Source organism: Fopius arisanus, unplaced genomic scaffold (assembly GCF_000806365.1).
Source record: "Fopius arisanus strain USDA-PBARC FA_bdor unplaced genomic scaffold, ASM80636v1 scaffold00173, whole genome shotgun sequence".
Lineage (NCBI taxonomy): Eukaryota > Metazoa > Arthropoda > Insecta > Hymenoptera > Braconidae > Fopius > Fopius arisanus.
In genome coordinates, this window is record NW_011887912.1 from 135,558 (window position 1) to 159,315 (window position 23,758).

Genomic DNA, 23,758 nt, shown 5'->3' on the forward strand with positions numbered 1-23,758 from the left:
GATTCGTGTCGTATAGAGCGGGAAGACAATCTGTTTGAATTGGTGCTCGTTTTCCATGTCATTGTTCTCTACTGAGATATTCGGCATTGAATAGTCTTGAAAATTTTATTGAAAATTGACAATTTTATTTAATATAAACATCCGATGTATGATAAATCAGCAGTTAACCAATAAAATAAAAATCATAATATTGGTAGAATAGCTTGGAGGATAAAAAAGGTAACGAACAATATTATGAACTATTATTAATTATTTTAACTTTCATTTTCTATATAAATGGATTTCCGATTGCTTCTTGCCAAAGCGAATGCACCCGATGATTCGCCAGTGTTCCAGAAGCCAGTAGTTAAATCTCAGGTAGTAATTGAACCAATTTCTCACAAGAAAACCGATGCCCGGAGTTGCTGGAATGAATGATATTCTTAGAGAAGTGGTTACCAGCCATTGTATATCAAAACTTGATGATTCATTTACCCATGAGATATAAAATGCATGCTCTATATGCGGAATTTACTCTGCTGACGAGACCTAGTGGTTTATCATCTAGAATATTGAGCGAACAAAAAAAAATTAATAAAATTCGGATAGGGTTGTATTGGCAGTTTAGAAAAATGGAAATTCAGTGAAATCGTTAAAGATTCGTGACCCCGGGGGATACTCACACGACAATCCACTCAGGTCGTACCAAAAACTCATGAAAGAGTCGTAATTGAGGACAGGATCGACACACCACATACCGTCTAGCATGGCACCTGCCATTTCTGGAAAATTCACGGGGCGATTTTTCATGTGTGGCCCAAATACTTCCTTGTTCAGTCTTCTGCAGAGTTCAGTCGTCTCCACTTCATTTTTTCGACAAATATTGAGTCTATAATCCGTTGAATATTGAGAAATTATTCAGTAAATTTTTTTATCAGTAAGATGAATTGTCTCACCGGTCAGATATTCCAATGGCATGCCCAACAATCCTCCAGAAATGGTTGAGACCTTCTCTCTCGTGTTTCTCATTTGTCAGGGCTAATTTTTCAGGGGCAATCAGGGCATATCCCATAAAACCAAATTGGGTCAGGGCCATATCGCGCTGTGTAATCCCCCCGATTCCAGCATTCCTGGATTTTCGACTACTCGTCGAGTGCATGTACCTTATCTCATTTATCGATTTCCAAAACCTGAAGTCAAAAAATCATCAGAACTCTCTTCACGAAAATCTTGAATGACCATAAAGAAAAGATATAGTGGAATTTTTGTGTTTTGATATGCTCTACCTGGAGTTCGGATCGTCAATGTCAGACGCGAATAGATAATACGTATGCAGTAGAGTTTCCAGGTACCTACTGAACGCTGTACAAGGAGTTCCACTTTTTTTCGTCCATATTAATACCTGCAAAAAGCAATTCAGTAGCGGATTCCTGAAGTGAGAAGAATTTTCACTTCAGATCAATTACAATTTATCTAAATAACTATTATTATTTGATATTGAAATTTAATTGGCTACAAAAACATCTTTGCAACTCCATTTCACGCAAATCACAGCCAACAGTAGACAATAATAATTTTTTATTATATCTCACTCGAAGAATAGACGGGATAATTAATACCGCGAGGAGTCCACACATAGCACTCATACCACTTCCCAATAAATTTCTGCAGTAGTAATCCTGGCCGCTGGAATAAGTCAAGGCTATGTCAATTGCTTTGGAATACGCTATTTAAAAAAATGCACAGTCATGCATATGCGTCTATTACGCAGTTCCAGAAGTGCGATATTAAATTCAATATTGTCTGAAAACAGCGATAGCAGTGTGAAACAATTCAAAGGAAAACCTATCGCCTTCAAATTTTATATGAATTGAGAACTCTCTAGAAATTTTTGTGATATTCTATTATTTTAAATAAGTCCATTTTGCCAATCTCGGCAATGAAATCGAAACTTACGCTTTGAATAATTTTTTATCGAACCACTCTGGCAAATCATCTTTCGTAAATTCTCTATGTGTCTCATCGATGACACTGATATCGTCGATTAGCTCCGAGAAATGTAGGTCAACGGTGGCTGATTGGGCTGTAATAGAAAAAAACTCGAGAATATTGAAAAATTAAGAAAAAATATTATTTCCACCAGGTAAATACTCTCCCCAGGACAACTGACTGCCTAAAATGGTCACCTAAAATCCGAATACTCAATTTTAAATTCTTATTTCACACAAACGTATCTGGTGCACATGAATTTAATTAACAGATGATTTTTTCCGATTACAATCTACTCTATGCACTCCACAATTTTCGAATAGAAAACTGGAAAAACATACCGTCATTGATGGATTGTTTACGGAGCATTCTGAAGCACAAAATATTTCTCCTACTGTGAAACACCAGAGGAAATGATTAAAACTAATTGTGGGGCCGATCACTTGAGCGCTCGTTCAAGGCTACAATGTAATAGCCTGTATCCGAAGCTATGCCTATTTCTTTTGAAACTGAATCAGGTAGTAACACATTTTGAAAAACCAAAAAGTATTTTTAATAAGTACACATTTGTTTTATACAAACATGCGTAAGGCAGAGACTGCTCTGTAGAGGAGAGAGTCAACCGGATTATTTGACTCTCGACAGGTAGACTGGGGTATTCTACCACATGGAGAATTCCACAACTGGACTGGAGGGAGTGCAATAAAAAACGGTCGGGCCCCCTCTGACGTTCTCTTCGTCCCTTCCTAAATTATTGTGACAGTTCTCCACACTGAGACCAAATTCATATAACAAAATATTTTATAAAAAAAACCTGTGAATGAATTGATAAATAGTGGAGGAAAGCGGGAAGGAAAATATCAAACCAATCTCTTAAGAAGTAAAAGAATAACTGATTTATTGTTTAGCCACCCTATGATTAATTGATTCATCATTCACTGAGTACATAATTCACTTGAAAATAATCTTGAAGAGATTTTAAAAATAATGTTTACATTCACCTCTGGAAAATGCATCTTCGAATGAAATATTTCAATTGTAACTTCCTCACTCGTTGGTTTATCCTTCGTTGAATATTCACCTTTCCCTTGGCAACTGCTTTCTCATTCTTTCTGGCTCTCACCTCGAATAAGAACACTGCAGTGGCCACAAAGTACCCTATAAAAAGTACTATGAAAGCTACCCCAAGTGGTTTAAGCTCCAACGGCTGTGGCTTGTCCTTGTTTTCCACATCGTGCTCGATGAAAACACTTCGAAAATCAGTGGTAAACCGGCGACGAATAATATCGCGAATGTGATATTCCGCGAAGCCACTCTCAATCAATCGCGAAACCATCTGAAGGTTTTGAAGAATTAATTGCTGTTAGCATTTACCTTAATAAAAAAATTTGTTATAAGTTGGAGGAAAAATTAATTACAGTATCAATGGAGTTGACAAGCCACGGTTGAGTGATGAACGAGAGAAAGAACTTGGAAGTCGGTTCTCGCATTAATCTGTAATTCTGAAAAATTATCAATTATCATGAGCTGGTTGAAAAGCAATAATTCCTCAATAATTATTTACATTGAGATCTCTGCCGTTGACAGGAGCAACGGGGAAAAAAATTTTATGACCAATTCTGCCGTAAATGGCATAATTTTTACTCAAAATATTGCGGCCTCTCTCCTGTTCATTGGCTTCGTACCGTAATTTTCTGGGTATTTGCTTGGCATACGTATCCTGAACAAAAATATTCGCTGATAAATTTTTTCTCGCCTCATTCCTCGCGCTATCTATATTTATGATTTACATTCATGTCGAAAAAAAATTTTAAGTTTCTTGGTGCACCGTAGCTGCCCCAGGTCAGATTAGATTCGATGAAATTTTTAGCCGTGTCAATCCTGAAAGCACAACCTAAGAAATACTGTATCCTTCCGAAAGCTTAATGCTATAATACCTTGGTTCATAATCTGGGGTTGTCAATATTGCAGCTAGACTACTGGAGTAAGCTGTGACCAACAATAGTCCAGCGAAATGCCACAACTGGAGTTGAACTCTGAGTCCTTTTATTTTTCTTGGCGCCCATGAACCCACAAGACGCCCCATCAACTCCGTAATTGCATTAATATAGCTCTTAAATCCTTGAAGAAGACGTGGATAAAAATTATCAGACCTATTCGGACTTAATTATTATTTTATAATTAACTCGGAATGACAATGGGATGATTACTCTTAGGGACTCTGGGGTCGATCCACGCCTGTTTCCACAGGGCAATGCTCATGAGAATAGTAATCACTACAACCGCGAACCAAAGACTTAGTGAAAAAGGCTCCAGGAGGGCCCACATATTCACAATGGGTTTTGGCCGAGGCACTAGGAATGTTCCTAATACTTGCCACCACGGCGTCGATAAATTCACAAAATCATTTTGCGTCTTTTCAAGGAATATCTCGCCGAAGGCTAAATCAACTTCTTTCTTGAATACCAAACCGGTCAGTCCACCTTTCCACCCGACCCTTGTCGGAAATCCGTAATACCTAATAACAAAAATTCATGAAAATTCAAATCAATGGAACTCTATTTCTACTGGATTAATAAATTTCTTTCACCCCGGCGGCTCATCGGGTTTTCTCATTATCCATGTGAAGTTGAGTTGCTCAGCCATTATCAGGAACAATTTCACTTCAATTCCATCCATCTCGCCTTGTGCGGAGAAAAACGGATTGATAACAATATGAAGAGAGAAATGAAAACAGCAATGGAGTAATAAATGATATACCGTTATTTGCCAGGTAGTACTGGCCCTGCACTCCATTTACGGTCTTGTTGATAGATGTTGATAAATACGAGAATGGGGGGCGGTAAAATGTTCCCACAATTAATTGACGGCCCTCGAGGTTGACGATGCCGGTTTTGTGAACCATCTCCGAGGGCCTGAAAATTCAGTTCAGGTTTTCGTGGTGGCAATATTGTGATTATTTTTTATCAATTACTAAAAAAAAAAAATAATTTAATGCACCTGTAAACACGTTTGAATTTTCGAGGAAGCAGAAAATTTTCTGATAAGCTCCAGCTGCCTGAGCGTGAAACAATATTGACGTTAGAATTTTTGAAGAGACTGATGTTGAGGAGAGATGAATTATCTGACACGGGACCATCGACCATTATCAGAATTTCTGTCGTAGAAATAGCAGTGGGTACCCTGGAGGATTGAAAAGTATTTCAGATTATTGTAATTCTAGTATTTTTCAAATCCAGCCCTCAGATTCACCATTTCAGAGCTTGAATCAGTATTTCTTCAGCGGATGCCAGCATAAAATACCCTTTGCATTCGTACAAAATCATTCCAATCGTGTAATCAAACGGATACAAGTTGATGAATTGATTAAACATAATTTCAATTCCCTCTGTCGTTCCTACATGCACGAAAAAAAAAATCAAATAAAAGCCAAGAATTGTCATAACAATTCTAATTATTTCTGATAAATGTGTCGTCTTCAATGTACCATTGACGAAAAAATTGCAGCACGTGGAAAATGGATAGGAATATTTCATTATCATTTTAAAATCTTCATCCCCCACCCACCACCCAGGATTATTATTAATATTCATATATCCTCTCCCTCCGGTCACAACACTGTCGACAGGCTGGAGAATAATTAAATACTTCCACAAGTGACAATAAACAATAAAACTTATTATTTTCATCGTCAAACTACAAAAATCACAGTATCCAGATTAAAATCGAGATGAAGGATATTTGTTGATGAAGTTTTAATTCTGCTCTCCAAAATTAACTTGTACCGTGCAAGCTCAGACGTTGGAACTTCACTCTTTTTTCTTGGATCATGACAAAGTCAGTCCGTCCAAATTCACCTCAACGATTATCAGTGACTTATCAGACTGCCATTCCAGAACCGTCACACTATTAAATAGTAATGATGTAAATACGAAGAACTCATATGAAACCAATTACCAGATGATACTTGCATTTTTGGTCAAGCCCTCCTGTCACCGAGCGATTGTAATCAATCTTATGGAGTTCCCATACGAATTAAATAATATTTATTGATTTATTGGGAAATTAATGAAAGACCAATGGTGTGAGTATTTTAAATAATTTATTTATTCATGGATGCGTACATCTAGAAAAATGATTTGGTTTGAGTTACGATTACGAAGGAGAAAGAAATCGCTTGAAACGTTCGGTCCATTTCTCCATATTTCAGTCTTCGGTGCAGCTGCGGGATTCAATCTGGAACTAAGATGGGCCTAATCAACCAAGACACGGTGTACTAACTCCATTACATTCACGATAAATACGTATTAAGTAGATTCAATAAATCACCATGGGTTCCGCGGTCTTCTCCGAGTATTCCAATTTTTTGAATTGTGTTCAGGCCTTCTCCGATGGTGCCGGGACGGCCATTTATCATTGTCCTTTCTCCTGATTTCAAAGTAGAAAACGATTGTTGCTGTCGTGAGACCGAGGAACAGGACGATGAACCCTGCCCCCAGGGGTTTCAGTTTCAAGGGAACTGGTCCATCTGAATTATCACCATCGCGCTCAATCAGAACTTCTCGGAGACTTGTACTCGTTCTTCTGTGAATGACATCTTTCAAGTGGAAGGCGGTGAAACCGTGCTCTATCAATCTTGTCATCATCTACGATTTTCAGAAGGCTCTAGAATTCCAGTAGAAAGCTTTCCAATTGAATAAATTAATAATTACTTTATTGAGTGACAACACAAGCCAGGGCTGAGTCGCGAATGAGAGGTAGTATTTTCCGAAAGGTTCTTTCATCACTCTGTAATCCTAAAAATGGAATAATTCATATTTTTTGGAGTAGTGTGAGTGTCACTCATATTTACTCGAAGATCGGATGCGCTGACGTCATTCTCGGGAAAGAAAATGCAATTGATGATTCTTCCAACGATGGCGTAATTTCCTCGGTCTATTTTTTCTTTCCTGTCGTCCAGCGATTTTTCACTCTTGAATTTTCTCATCATTTTTTCACGGTACTGGAAGAATATTCCGGGAATTATAGCCAGATAGGTGGCACGTTATTTTCCCACTCACCTTCTCCTCGAAGTAGTCATCGAACTTGGGGATTGGGCCCTCTCGCCCCCACGTCAGATTAGTTTTCAGAAATTGGTCAGGTGTGTCGATTCTGAAAGAATAGAGCAATCAGATCTTGTGGCTCGATAGGATTTCTGTCCCACCTGTTCTCGTAGTCTGGAGTGGTGAGTCTTGCAGCCAGACTGCTGCAATAAGCTGTGACAATCAGAAGTCCAGCGAAATGCCAGAGGTGTAGCTGAACTCTGAGGCCATCGGTTTTTTGAGGGGCCCACAAGCCCACCAGTCGACCGATCAATTCCGTCAGGGTATTGGCGAAACTTCTGAATCCTACCAGAATTTTTTTAAAGAATTATATAACGTATTTTAATTATTTTAGTCGGTGTTTACTTGAAGGTACTTTAGGGTTGATCCACGCCTTCACCCAAACATGGAGGCTCTGGACAATGACAGTAGTGACCACTGCAATCCAGACATGTACGGTAATTGGTCTGGTTAGGGCCCAGAAGTTGGTGATCGGTTGGGGTCGGGGTACCAGAAAGTGAATCGACACTTGATACCAGGGCACTGATAAATTCACATATCTGTACGGATCGTGCATGAACCAAATTCCCCCAAACGCAAGATCCACTTCTTTCCTGAATAATTGACCTATCATTCCTCCCTCCCACGTGGAATTCCTGGCTCTCCCATATCTACCAATACGAATGAATAAATTTCATTCTACGTCGGCTTCATATTGAGGAATTAAGCGAAAGCACCATTATTATTGCGTTATTAATAATTTTTTACTAATTTGCCTTACCGATATCCCCCGTTGGGTTTTCGAATCATCCACGTAAAATTCAATCGCTTCGCCATCATCATAAATAATTTCACCTCAACCCCGTCCCATTCCAGTGCTTGGGAGAAATAAAATATTATGTAGGAAAAAATTCATTTGAAATCTAACTTTTTTTCTGAATATTTAATGAGGCAAATTAATTACGATTATTTGATGAGAAAAATTCCCCCTCGACTTGTTCCACCGTTTTGTTATCACTGGTTGATAGATAAGACAGGGGTGGGACATAAAATGTGGCGACCTGTAATTGCCGGCCTTCCAAGTTAACAATCCCCCGGCTGTGTCTCATATCTGAGGGTCTGTCAATCAAATATAATTACACTCTTGTTCTGTATCCCTGGGAATTCGTTGTTATCAGATTCTCACCTGACTACATTTTTGAATATTCTGGGACGGAGGAACATCTCGGATAGGCTCCACATGCCTGATCGCGAAATAATATTCACGTTCGCGTTCTTATAAAATGAGACATTGAATAGACGAGAATTCTCCGTAATTTCAGCATCGACAATCACGAGAATTTGGGTCAATGCGATAATTGTAGGAATTCTATGAAAATTACGAGATGTAATGAATATAGCCATATTAATTTATAAAAAAAATTGTTAGCATCTCAACTTTGCAATGCCGGCGATGAGGTGCGCCGGATCTTTGGCGAGTAAAAAATACGCATAACACTTGCGATTGATTGCCCCCAGGGTGTAATCATGCCCATATAATTCGATGAACTGTCGGAAAAGTGCACGATTATCCCCTGCAACAACAAATTGATCTTATCGCAACAACTAAGAATGAACTACCGTGCCATTACCCTTGACGAAGACATTGCAACACCTGGAGCCCTCGAAGGAATGATCAATCATCTCGCCGAGGTGTTCATTCTGCAGCCAAGACGATCCTTCGATATCAATCAAGACATCACTCCTGTCTCCACCAACAAAACTGGCCACTAGGTACACCAGCACCGCGCATTTCCACATTATTCTCAACTCTCTGTACTCGCGAGGGACATAATCAACCCTCTGACCGACTCATCGTCCTTTGCATGACATTAAACTTCACACCAAACGATCAATAACATCGTTTCATATCACGTCCCAGAGATGGGAAATCTCCTGAAAGGATCTTCCTCCAATCATTCATTTTCATGCCATTTCTATACAACACTTGCAAAATTACACTTTCAAGTAAAAAATTTCAAGCTTTTAACAAGGACAGAGTGACGTGACATTTTTATAGAGATCCTTAATGACTAACCGGTATTTATCGATATTATTTGCGTGCCGATTATAGACAGGGCGAATGTCCATTTCGCATGGCGCAAAAAAAAATGTATTACTTTACGTTTCACCGATCCAAGTGGTAGTGATAAGAAAACGGCTCATTCAGCGGATAAACGCGAAGGCTACACTGATGGTCGTTGGCAGTGGTAATGTAGATTAATTGCTTCTCTTCACTTTCGTTTTTTCAATGTTATGATTGATGGAATATTCAACACGACGGGTAATTGACGTGTGGTATCAGGTGATACTTTCAGTTGGGAAAATTACTCGTGTGGTCATTAGGGTCAGGTCTGATGTGCCCAACTATTTTTGCGGGCGCCATTGATTCGCGAATGGCAGTCGATCATTAATTGTGACAGATTCAATAGCTGCGGAATAATTTTCCATGTCCAATCATTGGGAACTAGTTTACTTTCAAACGAGTGGAAAATACGCATGGAAAATATCATTTTAAAAAACCCACCACTTTCACCAGCAAATTTTATTGAATTTCTACAGAAATTAAATTTCTAAGCTGATTAATGAATTCTCAACCAAATGAATAAATTATTGAATGAGAGATTTTGAAATTGTAAACTAGAAACAGAGGACATCGATTTTTCTGCGGAAAAATACGTTAAAGGGAAACGTATCAGCGGTGAATCAATAAAATTTTCCCATCAGTTAGGACTAATGCACCATAAAAACGAATAAACGTCGATTTCTCCAATTATGAAAATTCATAATCGGCCTCATGATGTCTCAATCCCTTCCCCTGCTTCCTTATCTTATCAATCGTTTCACAATGTGTTTTGAGTAGACCGATCAGTTGAATTCCATCGGCCCTGACGCACGTCGTTGTAATACTTTTGAATAAAAGATTTTCAATAGCGATAAATTGAGGCCATTCGTCTCCAGTGTTTCATCAACTTGCGCTGCGATCATTCCAGAAATTGACATTGATTCAATCGTATCCGCGAATGTTCGAAGAATTCATTTAGGTCGTTGATTTTTACGAGTGAACCCAGCTTTGGGGAGTTATTCTGGGTGTTAACGACTCGCGTGCATTCATTTACATCTGTTTCAAGAGGTCATTATCTCTGAGTGAAGTTTTACGGCATTTCAACTCGTCATTGCAACAATGAACGTTCTCGGGGCTTTGAGGAAGTCTTGCTGCGCAGCCAAAAGTGAATATTATTTTTTTTTTTATTCATGAATCGCATGGGAAATTTCAAAGGGAATTGTATTTATTTCGTGTCCCAAATTCACTGTGCAGTACATTACGCAACGTTATTTTTGGTTTTTAGGTCGACGAAATTTCTCCAGCGTGGGATTCATCGGTCTCGGGAATATGGGAAATAGTATGGCAATGAATATATTGAAAAAAGTAAATATTCCAAATTAATAATGACATATCTATTGTTTTCTCAAAACTCTTTCAATTGCAGGGATTCAAATTAACCGTTTTCGATATCAATAAATCCGCGATGACGAATGTCATTGAGGCGGGAGGTAAGGCCGCTCCTAATGTATCGGATGTTGCCAAAAATTCCGAAATTGTCATTACAATGCTGCCTGCCAATGATCACGTGTGGGAGTGTTACACTGGCAAAAATGGTCTCCTGAGGTACAATTTCCAAGATAAAAATTTACTCCGAGACAATTAATATTAATTTTTTTTCGCATTTTTCTCGGACAGCACTGTCAATAAGGATGCCTTATTGATTGACAGCAGTACAATTGATCCACTGGTCTCCCAAAAACTCTCTGTAGAGACGCTAAAGAAAGGAGCCAAGTTCCTGGATGGTCCAGTATCAGGCGGTAAATTAAAGTCACTACAATCCATCCCAATGATAATTGTGAAATATTTTTTGAGTGTTTGTAAATTGTATCTGTCAAATTGCACGGACTCTTCCTCGAGCTGAGCTTTTTTTTAATTGATGACTAGATGATTTTGCTGAATTGTAGGAGTGGTAGGGGCACGTGATGCTACCTTGACATTTATGGTAGGCGGTGGAAAACAAGAGTGTGAACGAGCTAAGCCCATTCTGGAAGCCATGGGCTCACGAGTAGTCCATTGTGGTGATGTTGGCATGGGCCAGGTCGCTAAATTATGCAACAACATGTTACTAGCTATCAGCATGATCGGTGTGGCTGAAGCTGTCAATCTCGCCGATCGGCAAGTCTCATTAATCACACCGGAAATTTTTAATTACCAATTTTTATAGTAAACAAGTGGGATATTGAATTTCATCGATTTTCCAGATTAGGACTAGATCCTAAAGTGATGAACAGCATTATTAACACGAGCACTGGTCGCTGCTGGTCATCTGAAATAAATCCTCCAGTACCTGGAATAATCGACTCTGTTCCAAGCTCCAACGATTACAAGGTATTCCACGCGTGAAAAAATTTCATAGAGAAACCTTTCGTTTTCTGGTCGAAATGATATTTAATCCTTTCGAAAGTTATCCAAAAATTTTCAATATTTATAATATTATCAATATTTATCATTTTAAATTGAAATACTTAGGAATTAATTATTAAATGGGAATATTCCAGGGGGGTTTCACGACCTCATTGATAAGCAAAGATCTCGGCCTCGCTCAAGCAGCTGCGACCCGGAGTAATGCACTTACGCCTTTAGGTTCTGTTGCTCAACAAGTGTACAGAACTATCATGCTCCATGGATTCGGTGACAAAGACTTCAGCTCTGTATATCAATACCTCAGAGGCAACAAATAAATTTTCCAGACTCAGAACTCGGAAGAATTTATATTTTTTACCCAAAATAAATTTTTTACAAATGGATGAAAAATGCCTTGAGCTCGATTTAATATACGAATATCTATTTAACTTTATCCTACACTATATTTATAAAAAATAACAGAACGAAAAAAAAATTCAAACAGAATAATTAAAGATCAGTGAATTTCCCACCAAAACTCCCACGCGTGCGTATTGAAGAGTCGTTTCTGAAAATTCCATTATGTGAAATCATGGAAACATAATCGGAAACGAACCAATCGTGTTTCAGTGTCGGTAAACAAGGACGCAGCGAGTCTAGGAGGCGGAAAAATCATTGCCACCAGCCTAGACAACATAAAAAAAGAGCGAAAGAGGGGAAAAATGTCTCTAATCACAACAAAAGGTAAAACTCCCTTAATAACCTGTCGAATCACTGGAAAAATTCCTAATAACCATGAACTAACCTCTCCAATTTCGACCTAATGCCGCATTCTCGACGACCCCTCCCCCGAGGAACGATCCTCGAACAGAAACACTCGTAATGGCGTGTGCGTCTATCTCGTGTATTTGCTTAACTCCGATAAAACATAAAAAAAAATCCCTGTAATCACCTGAAAACTGGGCGTATTCGTACGTAGAACCCACCGAGTTGCATTCCCCTCGTGATTCCACTATTCCAACCGGGAGTTGCAAAAAAAATCTCCTTGGAAAAACATCAGGAATCCATGGAAAACGGTATGAGGTGCGCAGTGAATGACGAGTACGTGTTGTAACGAAATAATAAGAGTACCAAATGTATCATTTAAACGTGACTAACATGCCAAGTTACTTACATGGTAATCGTGACGCACTGGAGTGAACTCCAATCTAGATGAGACAAAGATCACTGGATTTGCCCAGAGAGACGAAACGACGAGAGAACGTAATTATTGTAATATGATATTAGTGAGATGAAGGTGACGGTGTGTTTCGATTCAGTGAGAGTTGTGGTGCCTTGTGGCGATGGTACCCTTTTGGTGCGTGATTTGATGCACGAGGCGATATTGAGGTATCGCAAGGCCACTGGTAGGACAGATCCTGGTCCTGCCATAACGTCATTGTCATCCTTGACTGGAGGTGGACTGCTCGATCCCGATGATCGTCTGTGCGATGTTGCTGATGATCGGGAGCAGATTGTCGCCCATTTCAGTGGCAATGAGGTGCCCCACGTGGGTGGAGATGGTGCTAGCTCAGTGGGGACTAATAGTCCGGATTTCTTTCATCATCATGTTGACGTTCATGGGCGAGTGTCATCGGGGATGAGACGAGAGAGCAAGAGGTTGTCCATGCATGCCACGTCCACCAGGGAACCAAGTCAGACGACTTATTCGGCGTCATCGTTGCCGAGGGAGTCCAGGAGACGAGAACCCCTGGGTCAGGATGCCAAGGCAGCTTTTGAGCTCTCCAATAAAAGTGAGGCCTCGTCGATGATGAGGGACGAGATTCGTGAGATTGTCATTAAGAATGATGCTGGTCCTCTGGGCATTCATTGGCTTCCCTGTCACGACCTCTCTGGGGATGACCAGGGGCTCAGGGTCGAGGGCATCGAGCCCAATGGGAGAATTGGCAAGGATGGACAGATCGATCTCCACGACAAGATCATAAAAATCAACGGCCACAGTCTTCTTCGGATACCGTATAATAAAGTCGAAGAGATCTTTCGATCCTGCATGACAGAGCCCTGTCTCAGAATTTCGGTTGTCAAGAGCAGAAAAAATTTGGAGAAAATGGGCCCCAAGGGGCTTCCTGATAAATCTGATGAGGCAGCGGATAGCAGGAGACTTCAGTGTAGCACTTATCATTTACTGCAGAATGCCAACACGAGGAAAATTGGGAGAATCATTGAGATCGAGTTGACCAAGGGATCTGAGCCCCTGGGGTTCAGTGTTACCACGAGGGATAATCCTGCGGGTGGTCATTGTCCTATTTATATTAAAAATATTCTTCCAAGAGGGCCTGCGGTTGAGGATGGACGACTGCGACCTGGGGATCGACTGCTTGAGGTGAATAATGTGGAGATGACTGGCAAGAGTCAGGATGACGTCGTTTCCCTGCTGAGGAGCATCCCTCCAGGGGGAAAAGTCAGGATTACAGTGTCAAGACAGGAGGATGTACCCAGTACAGAAACAACTGAGGTCACTCCCGATAAGCCAATATGCCAGGAGATGAGATTCTCGCCGAAGAAGGCAGTGCCCAAGGAGGAGTCACCTCCAACGACGCCTTTTAAAGTGCCTTTGGACGATGTCGTCCTATCCCCTAGGAAAAATAGAATGATACTGACACTGGATATACCAGTACACGATTCGGAGAAGGCTGGACTTGGGGTCAGTGTCAAGGGTAAAACCAGCAGCACCGATGACAACTCGAGTATGGACCTTGGTATTTTTATAAAATCAGTACTTAATGGTGGGGCAGCTTCTAGAGACGGTCGTCTACGTACCAACGATCAATTGCTCAATGTCAATGGCAAATCTCTGCTTGGTTTGTCAAATTCAAAGGCTATGGAGACACTGAGGAGTGCCATGCTCAATACAAACAGCTCAGTCACTGGTGTAATAACATTGACAATAGCGAGGAGAGTCTCACCCTCGTACGATAATTGTGATGGTATCGGTAAAATTGAGACTGCTAACAGTATTTATGTTTTGGATGAGGGAAAATCAGATAAGAATGGAGTGAATCAGGAAATTGTCGACGAGGGGATGTTGCCATCTTCATCGTCACCCTGGAATCCAGTTATCGATAGATTAACTGAACAATATAATAAGAATAGTTTGAGGAATGAGAGTTATTGTTTGGCGACTAATAAGACGTGGATCGAAGGGAAAAAGGTGGCGATTGGGGAGCAGGAGCTGCTGCTGGAGGAGTCCAGTGAGAATCCAGAGGAGAAGAAGAGCGACGAGCGGGATAGTCATTATGACAGTCAGTTGTCACTCGAGGAATTTAATTCAGCGAAATTCTCGAGGGATGCCTTGGGCAGGCAGAGCATGTCTGAAAAACGACATGCTGCGTTGGATGCTAAGAACACGGACACCTATAAGAGGAATAAAAAGATCAGGGAGGGCAGGGAGAAGGAGAGTCAGGAGGGGCAGGAGAAAAAGGAGGAGGAGAGGGAGGTGCGGGAGGAGAAGGGTGAGAGCTCGTTTGAGGCTGCTAGGAAGAAGTTTGAGAGATTCGAGAAAAATTCAGAGGCCAAAGCCGAATATATTTACACCATTCCTGGATGCAATAGCAAGTACATATCGCCTAGGAAGCACTGGTTGGTGGATGAGGGACATGGCAATGTCTCCAATGGGCAGTTCAAGGAGGAGGGAGAGGGATTCTCCAATAGTCGAGGGGATGTCAAGCAAGCTTCACTCAATTCAGCTCTTGATGAGAGATACAAGAGGTCCAGAAAAAAGGGAGGCATTAGGTCCATGCTGAGGCTCGGGAAGAATAGAAAGTCCCTGAATTTTGGGGATAACATCGAGGGCAGGCATGAGACTAGCAATTACTGCAGTGGAACTATTAATTACATTGCATAATGATTTTATAACAGTTATTTTTGAGAATCGTTGGCAGTACGTGGCGAGACTATTCCATTTTTTTTCCTGATTAATCATGTACTTATGTAGGAGTTAGGTATACAATTGTAAAACTTGCACGATTAATTTTTTTATTGAGAAATATCAGTTTCATGTTGAATGTTCCAAAGTGCCTTATGAAAAAACAGGATGAGGTGACGATGGTCGGGAGGTCATTGATTTTTTTTTTCTGTGTACATATTATTCTATTTTTTTTATATCGGTACTTGAATCGAATCATGTAATCTATTTTGCAAACAATAAATGATTTTTTTCTTTGCACGATGCAACTGACGAGTTCTTCAATTGTTTCGTTTTTTTTTTCAATTATTGTTTTGAAAAAAATATGGAATATTCAGGTGGAAACGAGAGTGGAGAATCCAGAGAATAAAACAGGCAATTGGAATTTTATCAGAGCAATACTTTGCATTCCTGACTTGGTTTTAAATGTTTTTCTTTTTTTTTAATTTTCAGTATTTCGCTGCGTCCAGCGGTCTCTGGTTATCGAACAACGACGATACAAGAGTAAAATCAACATTCAGAAGCCCAGAAAGCCTTTTTACACGAGAGGTGTTTTCAATGAGTTCGTCACACCGTTTTGGCCTGCACCACGCGAGCGAGCCCCACTCTGGGAATTGTGTGGAAATGTCAAGAAGGCACAGAAAAAAATTGCGGAGCCCCATCCCTACGAGATGATTCTGGCGAAGGAGTGCTTGAACTGGTACAACAACTCTAGAATGATTGCATTTCTTCACAAGAATTCCATAAAGGCTGAGGATGAGTTGGACCTCCGAATTGCCTTGAAACGGGAGAACATGTGTCTGAAGTATTGGGAGGAAAAGATATCCACATTTGCTCTCACGGGAACGCCATATGAAGCTGTTCTCCCATTATTCTGTTCCCGTGGTGTTATCATCTTCGGTCCCGAACCAAATGTTGAAAAATTGAGGAAATGCATCAAGCAATGGCCCCAATATATACTAATGGGTGAGTCAATGTAATTATTGTACAAGCTGGAATAGAGTGGAGAATAAAATAAATCAATTCGAGGACTTATTTTTGCAGCTGGTATCCTAGATGGTAGATTGCTGAACGTTAACGATTTTCTGAAGTACGGCAGTATGGATATAACGTCAGCCAGAACGCAATTGGTACAAACGCTGCAGTCAGCAGCTGGTGCTAATCTGTGCAGACAACTGACACATCATCAAGAGACACTTGTCACACGTCTGGGACAGATTGGTAAAGGGGAGACAAAGGATCCTTTGCCAGAAACTTGAATTTAATTTATCGTACTCTAGGAATAAGAAATTAATAAACCAATGTGACAAAATTATTATCTTTTATTTGGGAGAGAATGAATCCACTCCTCACATTCCTCTTAAAGCATTACAAACATATTTATCCATAGATGAAATATAACGTTTACTGCCTAATGCTGAATTTTTATAACTCGTAATATTTTAAAACCCATGGTAATTCTTAAGCGGTAATTATTGATAAAGTAAGTGTTCAATGTTAATGACAGTAGTTGCAACGAGGATGGCACTTTCCTGCCGGATTACATCTACAGCCTCCAGAGGTATCGCCCTTACCACCAGGTCCCCATCTTGGACCTCTTGTCACCCAACATATTTCGGTCTTACACACTGAACAACGAATCCAATCACATCCCCATTTTTTCATGATAACCACTGCACACGTTGGACAGGTCATTGCTTCTCCACTGTCTAACATGTCTCTCAACATTTCGGCTGTTCTTCTTGCCCCTTCGTCAGTGTCTGTAAAGAGTCTCACGTCCTCCTGGTACTCCCAGCAGTTCTTCCCATTGTGAATCACCTAAAAAAACATGATGGATGATTCAACAATTGATAATTTTCAGGAGAATTCACTCACTCTGCACGTGAGGCAATTGGTCGAATCACAAACAGGACACAGAAAATTGTTGACGTCGTCATCAATTATACACCATCCAGGACAATCGGGTGTCTTACAATGGAATGCATTGTGCCCAGCATTATTTTCAGCTTGGGAAATTGACTTGGCTAGATGTTGTTCGTACACATCTAATGAAACCAGCTTTAACCACATAAATTCAAAATAAATTATAATAGAATAATGGATTATAATAAAGCACATTAAACGAGACACAAAATACTCACAGCCTTTATCTCTCGTTCCTGCAGTGTTGACTCGCACGTATATTCGAAGTCTATATATGGACACTTGATCTCTGCCTCCGTGCAGTGCTTTATCGTGTTCTCTATACAGGCTCTACACAACGAGTGATTAATGAAAATTCAAGAGCAATTTGAAGAGATAATATTGTTATTGAGTTATTTATCCAATTTCCTCTCATTTTTTATTGAAGTTCATTGAGATTTTGATGAACTGCGACGATGATAATAATATTCATTTGACAATTAACTCAATACAATTTTAATTACCTGCAGAACGTATGCAGACAATCTCGAAGAACAACACCTTCCAGTGGCCCGTAAGTAATGAAGCAAATTGGGCACTCGATCGTATTAATGTTTGGCACCAAGCCACATTTCTCCAGCATCATTAACTCACTGTATTCCATTTTGGCACTCTCTATTATTCCAACTGCACCTTCTCCATTGCAATCGGTATCAGTATGGGATAGAATTATTTCCCCTTTCGCCTCTGTTTTTTCATTCCCAGGTTCAATTTCAATGGCAGCAATTTTCTCCTCTTGCTTTTCCACGTCATTGTCGTCTTCGACAGGCTCATCCTAAGAAGAATGATCACCAGAGAATTTAAAGCAAGATGGGATAATTATATAATAACGAAATTGTAAAAGCTGGAAATATTTGAAAAAAATTGATTCGTACATGAATTTTTGAAGTTCCTGGGATTGCTAGATTATCCATCGTAACAATCTCAGGAATCACGTGGGCCTCTTCATCGTCAGATGATTCCTCTACAATAGGCATATCAACTTCCTCTTGAATTTCTTTTATTTTGTCATCCTCAAGAGCAACTACAGCAGGCACCGTCTCATTATCGATCTGTAATACTAAAAATTAATTATCGTTCACTTACGAGTCATGATCATTATATTTCTAATGTTTGTAAAGGAGAATTCAATAATCCACGCAGATATGCTGGAAGCCCACCTGGTGCAGCGAGGTACAGGAAAATAGGCAGCCCCTCCTTAGCGTCGAGCTCCTGAAGTGTGGAGTTATCGTCGTCCGCTGATTTCTTGGCGATTATCCAGCGCTGGAGATTTGGAGGAATTTCGAATTCCTGGGAAATCTTGTCTTTCAGTTCTCCGATACGCATTGTGACGGGAAGCTACAAGAATGGAAGTGCAATAATTTTGTAAATTTAATAATTCAATCCCGTTCTCTGTGAAATGAAGAAAAATTTATTTGTGGTTCTCTCAATTTAATATAATAATAATTCAGCTGTAGTCGGAAGCGTTAGCAATGTGAGAAACAGAGGACGATCTGCACGATTACTGAATCGCGAATTTATTCAGCTAAGGATAACCAAAAGTAAAGAAAGAATAAATAATTATTAATTTGAATTTCACGTACTTGTAGTGGAATCGGCCCCTGCTGTGCCAGTCTATCTTCTATAAACATATTAACATTGAAAACATCCGGGCAGGGCATTTCCAATTTAGTCAATTCCTTGGCGAATCCCGTAGTTTGTAGATGATTTTTCGAGGCAACAGCTTCTTCCAGTTGTATCAGTAGTCGATCGGCTGCCAAAGGATTCATATTGTCATCCATTGCGAGAATATTTCAGTGTTTTCTCTCGAGAATAAAAATTCGTACGCGTTTGTACACGATTTAAAAAATACTAAATCGATGTTATCGAGTCCTGCTTCAGGTGAGTGAACTAAAATCAATTACTAGTGTGCGGTATTGTTAACGAGAGTGAGATTACAACGAATATAATAGCCGGCGTGCGTTCGATGTAATAATCGAAGAACGAATGGGGAGATTTCGTGTCGATATAGAGGACGCCACGCTGGGCGTCAGTTGAAGTTCGACAACAAAGACGGTTGGGCCGAGTGAGACGCCGGGAGTGTTTTTTTCATTGCAGATGAACAAATAGTTATTATAATAATAAATATATTTGAAAAACGTTAGTGTAGTAGTAACAGCGGTAAGTGTTTGTGAAGTGAGAGTGATATTACAAATGGCGGTCTTCGGGGAGGCCTTCTTTTCTACGTACGCAATTTTTTTTCAACAAAAACCGTTTTTTTCAACAAAAATCGTTTTTTTTCAACAAAAACTGTATTTTTTCAACAAAAACCGTATTTTTTCAACAAAATCCAATTAATTTATTAAAAATGACATCCGAGAATGCATAAAAAATTATAAACTTCTTTGTTCATGAATATTTAATGTAAAACAAACGAATAACGAATCGAGAAATGTGGCGTCCATGTAGAGGGCGCTACGCGCGGCGTTCGTTACAAAGAGCGGCAAACCGGGAGTGACGCGTTGCTTTGTTACAGAGAAGAACAGATAGTTATTGTAATAATAAATATTTTAAATCATTAGTGCGGTGGTGATATCGGTGACTGATTGTGAAGTGAAAGTGATTGTGAAGTGAAAGTGATCGTGATGTGTTTGTGGACTGAGGACTTCCAATGGACGCTTTCGAGATAAAGGTATTGTTTTCTACAGACGCCATTTTTTCAACAAAAACCGGTAGAATGCATAATTCTCGTATTTTTTTTTTGGTCAAGTCCAATTAAGCAATTGAAGGAGCTAGAAGAATATTTTTAATTTTTCAAGATAAAAAATCTCGACAATTAATTCATGAAAAACGACTTCCCAGAATGCGTAAAAAAAATGCGAGGAACATCTTTGCTCCTGGGCATAATGAATAATGCAGTCCTCCGAGATATTTTTTTTGTGTTTTTACCTCGGCGTTGAGGGCATTTCTCGTCCAATAAAAACAGTATTTCGAGACAAGTAGAACACGACGGGAAACGAAAACAGTCGAATAGGTAGAGACACGAGTCTCTCGTCTGAATCATAAATACGTATAAATAGGCTGGTAATCATTCGAATGCGCAAAAAATAAAGAACACCAGGCTAAGATGAAAATGAAAATAGGGGATAGTGAACCTACCGGTGGATCCAAGCAATTGTATATGAGGTGGAGGTGTTGATCTCGTCTTCCTGTGAGGACCTACCTCCTGGTGGGTACGAGAGGGTAAAACCATGGCATTGGCATAAATGGATTGTTCGACGACATTAGCGTACGTGTTTTCCTCCTGATTGTTGTTCATAGTCATGATGGCCTCGATGGCAGCAAATTCTCTGGGTCTCATGAGATGAAATGTCTTCCCATTTAATCCAGAGGGCCTCTTTTCCACTTCTCTCCTGGGGGTATCAACTCTTCGGAGGTTTCCGCTGGTTTGCACCCCAAAGGAGACCTTTTGCCTCTCGATTTTTGGTGATTTTGGTGCCATTTGGAGGACAGGCGGTGCCATCACTTTGACTGGCTCCAGGAGCCTGGAAGTCGATGGAATTGCCTTCAATTCCTCCGTTCTCTTCGGCTTCGGACGTTTGGGGAGTGAATGCTTCATCTCCTTCAGCATTTCCTTGAGATCGACAACTTTGTCCTCTGAAGTAGCGATTGTTCTTTCGAACTTATCCTTCCTCTCCTGTCTCTCACTCTTCCTGAGATTCTCAGCCTCCACGAGAATATCCAACACCTTGCTCACCTGGTTAGACGAATCACTATTCTTGAAATTTCTACCATCCACCAATCGTCGTTGTTCAAGCTTCAACTTACTCGTACTCAATTGCCTGTCGATCTCCTCGAATATCTGGGAAAACTCGCGTTGAATAACTTCAGCACTAGTTTTCACTTCGTCAAACTTTTCCGTACGTGTATCTCGATGTTCGGTAACTCCGCTACCATCGAGTTTTGGAGAATTTGAAAAACTTCCACTACTATTTTCATCGTCTCGGGGAGTTCCAATGCTGCTAGTTGAAGATCGGGGGGATATCGGGGATGAATGCTTTTTAATGATATCCTGGAGGGCTGAGAGACGATTGCTAACATCCATTACTGGGCAGCTCTTCCTGCAAAAGATAAACCCCTTCTCTTCGATTACAATAATAATTCATTAGCACATGGAATAATTAACATGAAAAAATTTAATCGACTTTACCCAGATTTGAGGCTATCCCTGGTGGTGGTGGTGGTGGTGGTGGTGGTGGATGTAGTGGTAGTCCTTTGACCTTCCCCCAGGTGTGATGTGAAAAAAGCCGTTCTCTCGGCATTGAGGGCTCTTCTTGTGTCTCTACCAAATTTCGGGCTGCTTTTTTCTGCCGCTCCACCCTCCCGATGACTTCGGAAGTATTTGCTGAGATCCTTGTCTCCTCCTGATCCCTCCGAGATCCTACGTCTCCTCCAATCTTCCCCGGGATCTGCCTTATTCCCATCACGCTTAGCAAAGAAACTCGTGTTCACCGTGACTCTGGTAATATTCCCAATGGCATTGAACTTGGAGATGAGAGCGCGGGTGCCCCTCCTGGGTGAATTCTCCATAACGGAAGTTACCATGTCCTGAACAACACCCTCATTACCATCGATTCTCCTCTCGATTTCACCGAGGCGTGATGCCTCCAGTAGCATAGCAGCTCGTGATTTAGCCTGTTCCTCCTGGACAATAGCAGCTGCCTCCTTATCGAGTTCACTGATGTTGGTGAGAATGGAGAGACCAGATTGCCTCTTGATGTCCCTCTTTCTCTCCTTGGTCCTGTCAGAGCGAGTGAAAAAGTGCCTGATGGAGCCCTCCTCATTGCCCTTGGAGGAATCCACAGCAGCTACTACCGCGACATTATTAGAACACTCTTTGTTTACACTCGAGTACTCAAAGACATTCCTCTTGTACCAAGGTCGGGGCATCGCGGTGCTCTGACCTACAACCTGGCCAGAAGCTGAGGAGACTTGCTTCTTCGGCAGGAGAACACCACCACGAAGGACAAGGGTATCAGTGCTGACACTCGGAATCTCTTGATCACTCGACCTGACCTTTCCCTCGATGATTTTGCTCTCAGCACCACAGTCAGAGCCCCTGCTCCCCTCGCCCTCACCAAAGATACTCTGACCAGTCCCCTGACTCCTCTCACCATCCATTCCAATATCTCGTTTTTTCACCAAATGCACCGGTGGTTTGGGTGCTGGTCGTCGCTTCCGCTTTCCAGCCCCCAGGATTCCAGAACCCTGAACCTCACAAAGACTTCTGGGCCTACCCGGTGGATTTGGTGCACGTCGTTTTCCCCTCACGTGGACTCGCCTGACGTTTCCACGTTCCTCACCTCTTTTGATACTCGTCCTCTGGTGACTGATATTACCGCAGGAGCCAAATGCACCTGTGCAGGTCTGTAGGGAATAACGGGCAGTGATGTCTCGCCTGCGCAGAACATTGGCGGGTAATGTTGTGGCGACATTCAGTGTCAACTTGCTGGCATCTTTCTCGATTATTCGAACGGCACCGTCACCAAATGGGCCAACTTTCGTGGGGTCTTGGCTTTTTATGTCAATCTGGTGGATTGGAGCACCTGGGGGACTCGCCTGGAATGCAAAACTCCGGACTGTCGCTGTACTGTAGAACGTATCAATGCTGTCACTGCTTGAAAACACACTCTCCTCCCCGTTATTTATGCTGGTGATAGGATTGTCCTGGGGCTTTGGCCAACGTTTGAACCACTTGAATATTGAAAAACGGGGACTTGCACCGGAGCGAGCCGAGGATAAACTGCACTCCTCGCCACTGCAATCGTTAAGCTCAACCATACTTTGTTCCTTCCTTCTCACTTGTGATGAATTCTTGGATTTTTTTCTTTATTACTCGCACTGCACATCCCCTACCACTTGACGATTACCACGTCCAATCCTTGGTGCTTCTTTATTTAGAATTTTTCTCACTATCGCCGCCTGATCCCCTCATCGGGGTGATTAATACCGGAATTTTTTTTTCGGTGAGTAATTATCGGCATGAGTACTCACGGTCATTTATTTTTTATAATAGCAGTTTGCGGACAACGGAGAACCTACGAACGGACTTCGGTGAACTCACGACGGTCGTGGCTTTTTCAGTCTTTATTATTAGATGCTCCCCTTTCCTCCACTACTGCCCTGTTTGTCCGCTGCTATTTTCATGTCCCGACAGCGACTAAAGCATAACGTGGAATCGTGAATTTTTCACTCGTTGCTTTCTTTTTTTGATCCCAAGGGGTTTTGAGGGAACCTGAAGGTTTCGTTGTTCTT

At 40.9% G+C, this 23,758-nt stretch overlaps 7 protein-coding genes across 15 annotated transcripts; 3 read left to right on the forward strand and 4 right to left on the reverse strand.

Moving 5' to 3' along the window:
• The first annotated feature begins 134 nt into the window (after window positions 1-134).
• LOC105272426 (3-hydroxyisobutyrate dehydrogenase, mitochondrial) lies at window positions 135-11,893 on the forward strand. Of its 3 annotated transcripts, none has more exons than XM_011314560.1 (7): window positions 135-219; window positions 10,439-10,518; window positions 10,580-10,758; window positions 10,831-10,952; window positions 11,100-11,310; window positions 11,397-11,523; window positions 11,694-11,893. In XM_011314560.1, the coding sequence occupies exons 2-7, from the start codon at window positions 10,483-10,485 to the stop codon at window positions 11,874-11,876; spliced, it is 858 nt and encodes a 285-aa protein (XP_011312862.1). In that variant the 5' UTR covers window positions 135-219; window positions 10,439-10,482; the 3' UTR covers window positions 11,877-11,893. The 3 variants fall into 3 exon arrangements, with proteins under 3 accessions (XP_011312862.1, XP_011312860.1, XP_011312861.1); XM_011314558.1 differs by lacking the exon at window positions 135-219 and adding an exon at window positions 9,255-9,298; XM_011314559.1 differs by lacking the exon at window positions 135-219 and adding an exon at window positions 9,948-10,318.
• Window positions 233-2,629, reverse strand: LOC105272429 (uncharacterized). The gene is made up of 8 exons (XM_011314569.1): window positions 2,310-2,629; window positions 1,936-2,062; window positions 1,572-1,665; window positions 1,266-1,381; window positions 936-1,169; window positions 663-868; window positions 475-543; window positions 233-404 (listed from the first exon to the last, which is right to left on the reverse strand). The coding sequence occupies exons 1-8, from the start codon at window positions 2,335-2,337 to the stop codon at window positions 262-264; spliced, it is 1,017 nt and encodes a 338-aa protein (XP_011312871.1). The 5' UTR covers window positions 2,338-2,629; the 3' UTR covers window positions 233-261.
• Window positions 2,842-4,340, reverse strand: LOC105272428 (probable glutamate receptor). The gene is made up of 6 exons (XM_011314568.1): window positions 4,179-4,340; window positions 3,906-4,089; window positions 3,759-3,849; window positions 3,533-3,688; window positions 3,387-3,470; window positions 2,842-3,304 (listed from the first exon to the last, which is right to left on the reverse strand). The coding sequence occupies exons 1-6, from the start codon at window positions 4,294-4,296 to the stop codon at window positions 2,966-2,968; spliced, it is 972 nt and encodes a 323-aa protein (XP_011312870.1). The 5' UTR covers window positions 4,297-4,340; the 3' UTR covers window positions 2,842-2,965.
• On the reverse strand, window positions 6,052-9,205 carry LOC105272427 (glutamate receptor U1). Of its 6 annotated transcripts, XM_011314563.1 has the most exons (13): window positions 9,127-9,205; window positions 8,681-8,984; window positions 8,488-8,623; window positions 8,236-8,418; window positions 8,014-8,168; window positions 7,831-7,927; window positions 7,416-7,720; window positions 7,172-7,355; window positions 7,029-7,119; window positions 6,821-6,970; window positions 6,681-6,764; window positions 6,298-6,614; window positions 6,052-6,210 (listed from the first exon to the last, which is right to left on the reverse strand). In XM_011314563.1, the coding sequence occupies exons 2-13, from the start codon at window positions 8,847-8,849 to the stop codon at window positions 6,075-6,077; spliced, it is 2,007 nt and encodes a 668-aa protein (XP_011312865.1). In that variant the 5' UTR covers window positions 8,850-8,984; window positions 9,127-9,205; the 3' UTR covers window positions 6,052-6,074. The 6 variants fall into 6 exon arrangements, with proteins under 6 accessions (XP_011312865.1, XP_011312863.1, XP_011312866.1 ...); XM_011314561.1 differs by having other exon boundaries at window positions 8,681-9,156; XM_011314564.1 differs by having other exon boundaries at window positions 6,119-6,221; window positions 8,681-9,156.
• Window positions 11,894-12,148: 255 nt separating the features above from the next.
• On the forward strand, window positions 12,149-16,814 carry mRpL10 (mitochondrial ribosomal protein L10). 2 transcript variants are annotated; one of them, XM_011314574.1, is made up of 3 exons: window positions 12,149-12,282; window positions 15,956-16,468; window positions 16,547-16,814. In XM_011314574.1, exons 1-3 carry the CDS (start codon window positions 12,261-12,263, stop codon window positions 16,759-16,761), a joined length of 750 nt encoding a protein of 249 aa, XP_011312876.1. In that variant the 5' UTR covers window positions 12,149-12,260; the 3' UTR covers window positions 16,762-16,814. The 2 variants fall into 2 exon arrangements, with proteins under 2 accessions (XP_011312876.1, XP_011312877.1); XM_011314575.1 differs by lacking the exon at window positions 12,149-12,282 and adding an exon at window positions 12,373-12,614.
• Window positions 12,621-15,787, forward strand: baz (bazooka). Its single transcript, XM_011314573.1, has one exon. It carries the CDS (start codon window positions 12,830-12,832, stop codon window positions 15,440-15,442), a length of 2,613 nt encoding a protein of 870 aa, XP_011312875.1. The 5' UTR covers window positions 12,621-12,829; the 3' UTR covers window positions 15,443-15,787.
• Window positions 16,807-23,548, reverse strand: LOC105272431 (uncharacterized). Its single transcript, XM_011314572.1, has 9 exons — window positions 21,654-23,548; window positions 20,603-21,564; window positions 19,048-19,217; window positions 18,625-18,802; window positions 18,340-18,524; window positions 17,929-18,239; window positions 17,644-17,755; window positions 17,378-17,560; window positions 16,807-17,320 (listed from the first exon to the last, which is right to left on the reverse strand). Exons 1-9 carry the CDS (start codon window positions 23,282-23,284, stop codon window positions 17,000-17,002), a joined length of 4,053 nt encoding a protein of 1,350 aa, XP_011312874.1. The 5' UTR covers window positions 23,285-23,548; the 3' UTR covers window positions 16,807-16,999.
• Between the last annotated feature and the right edge of the window lie 210 nt (window positions 23,549-23,758).

Coding starts and splice junctions, on each gene's coding strand:
- LOC105272431 (XM_011314572.1), bottom strand. CDS start 23,284: ATGGTTGAGCTTAACGATTGCAGTGGCGAGGAGTGCAGTTTATCCTCG. Junction 21,565..21,653: donor AGGGATAGCCTCAAATCTGG/GTAAAGTCGATT, acceptor TATCTTTTGCAG/GAAGAGCTGCCCAGTAATGG. Junction 18,803..19,047: donor AGGGGCCGATTCCACTACAA/GTACGTGAAATT, acceptor CCATTCTTGTAG/CTTCCCGTCACAATGCGTAT.
- LOC105272427 (XM_011314563.1), bottom strand. CDS start 8,849: ATGTGGAAATGCGCGGTGCTGGTGTACCTAGTGGCCAGTTTTGTTGGT. Junction 7,928..8,013: donor ATTTTTCTCATCAAATAATC/GTAATTAATTTG, acceptor ATTTCTCCCAAG/CACTGGAATGGGACGGGGTT. Junction 6,765..6,820: donor TCAGCGCATCCGATCTTCGA/GTAAATATGAGT, acceptor TTCCATTTTTAG/GATTACAGAGTGATGAAAGA.
- LOC105272429 (XM_011314569.1), bottom strand. CDS start 2,337: ATGCTCCGTAAACAATCCATCAATGACG. Junction 1,666..1,935: donor GATAAAAAATTATTCAAAGC/GTAAGTTTCGAT, acceptor GACTTATTCCAG/CGGCCAGGATTACTACTGCA. Junction 544..662: donor CGACCTGAGTGGATTGTCGT/GTGAGTATCCCC, acceptor TCAATATTCTAG/ATGATAAACCACTAGGTCTC.
- baz (XM_011314573.1), top strand. CDS start 12,830: ATGAAGGTGACGGTGTGTTTCGATTCAGTGAGAGTTGTGGTGCCTTGT.
- LOC105272428 (XM_011314568.1), bottom strand. CDS start 4,296: ATGTGGGCCCTCCTGGAGCCTTTTTCACTAAGTCTTTGGTTCGCGGTT. Junction 4,090..4,178: donor CGACCCCAGAGTCCCTAAGA/GTAATCATCCCA, acceptor GTCTTCTTCAAG/GATTTAAGAGCTATATTAAT. Junction 3,471..3,532: donor TCAACGGCAGAGATCTCAAT/GTAAATAATTAT, acceptor ATAATTTTTCAG/AATTACAGATTAATGCGAGA.
- mRpL10 (XM_011314574.1), top strand. CDS start 12,261: ATGTCTCTAATCACAACAAAAG. Junction 12,283..15,955: donor GTCTCTAATCACAACAAAAG/GTAAAACTCCCT, acceptor TTTAATTTTCAG/TATTTCGCTGCGTCCAGCGG. Junction 16,469..16,546: donor GCCCCAATATATACTAATGG/GTGAGTCAATGT, acceptor TTATTTTTGCAG/CTGGTATCCTAGATGGTAGA.
- LOC105272426 (XM_011314559.1), top strand. CDS start 10,273: ATGAACGTTCTCGGGGCTTTGAGGAAGTCTTGCTGCGCAGCCAAAA. Junction 10,519..10,579: donor CAATGAATATATTGAAAAAA/GTAAATATTCCA, acceptor TTTCAATTGCAG/GGATTCAAATTAACCGTTTT. Junction 10,759..10,830: donor GGCAAAAATGGTCTCCTGAG/GTACAATTTCCA, acceptor TTTCTCGGACAG/CACTGTCAATAAGGATGCCT.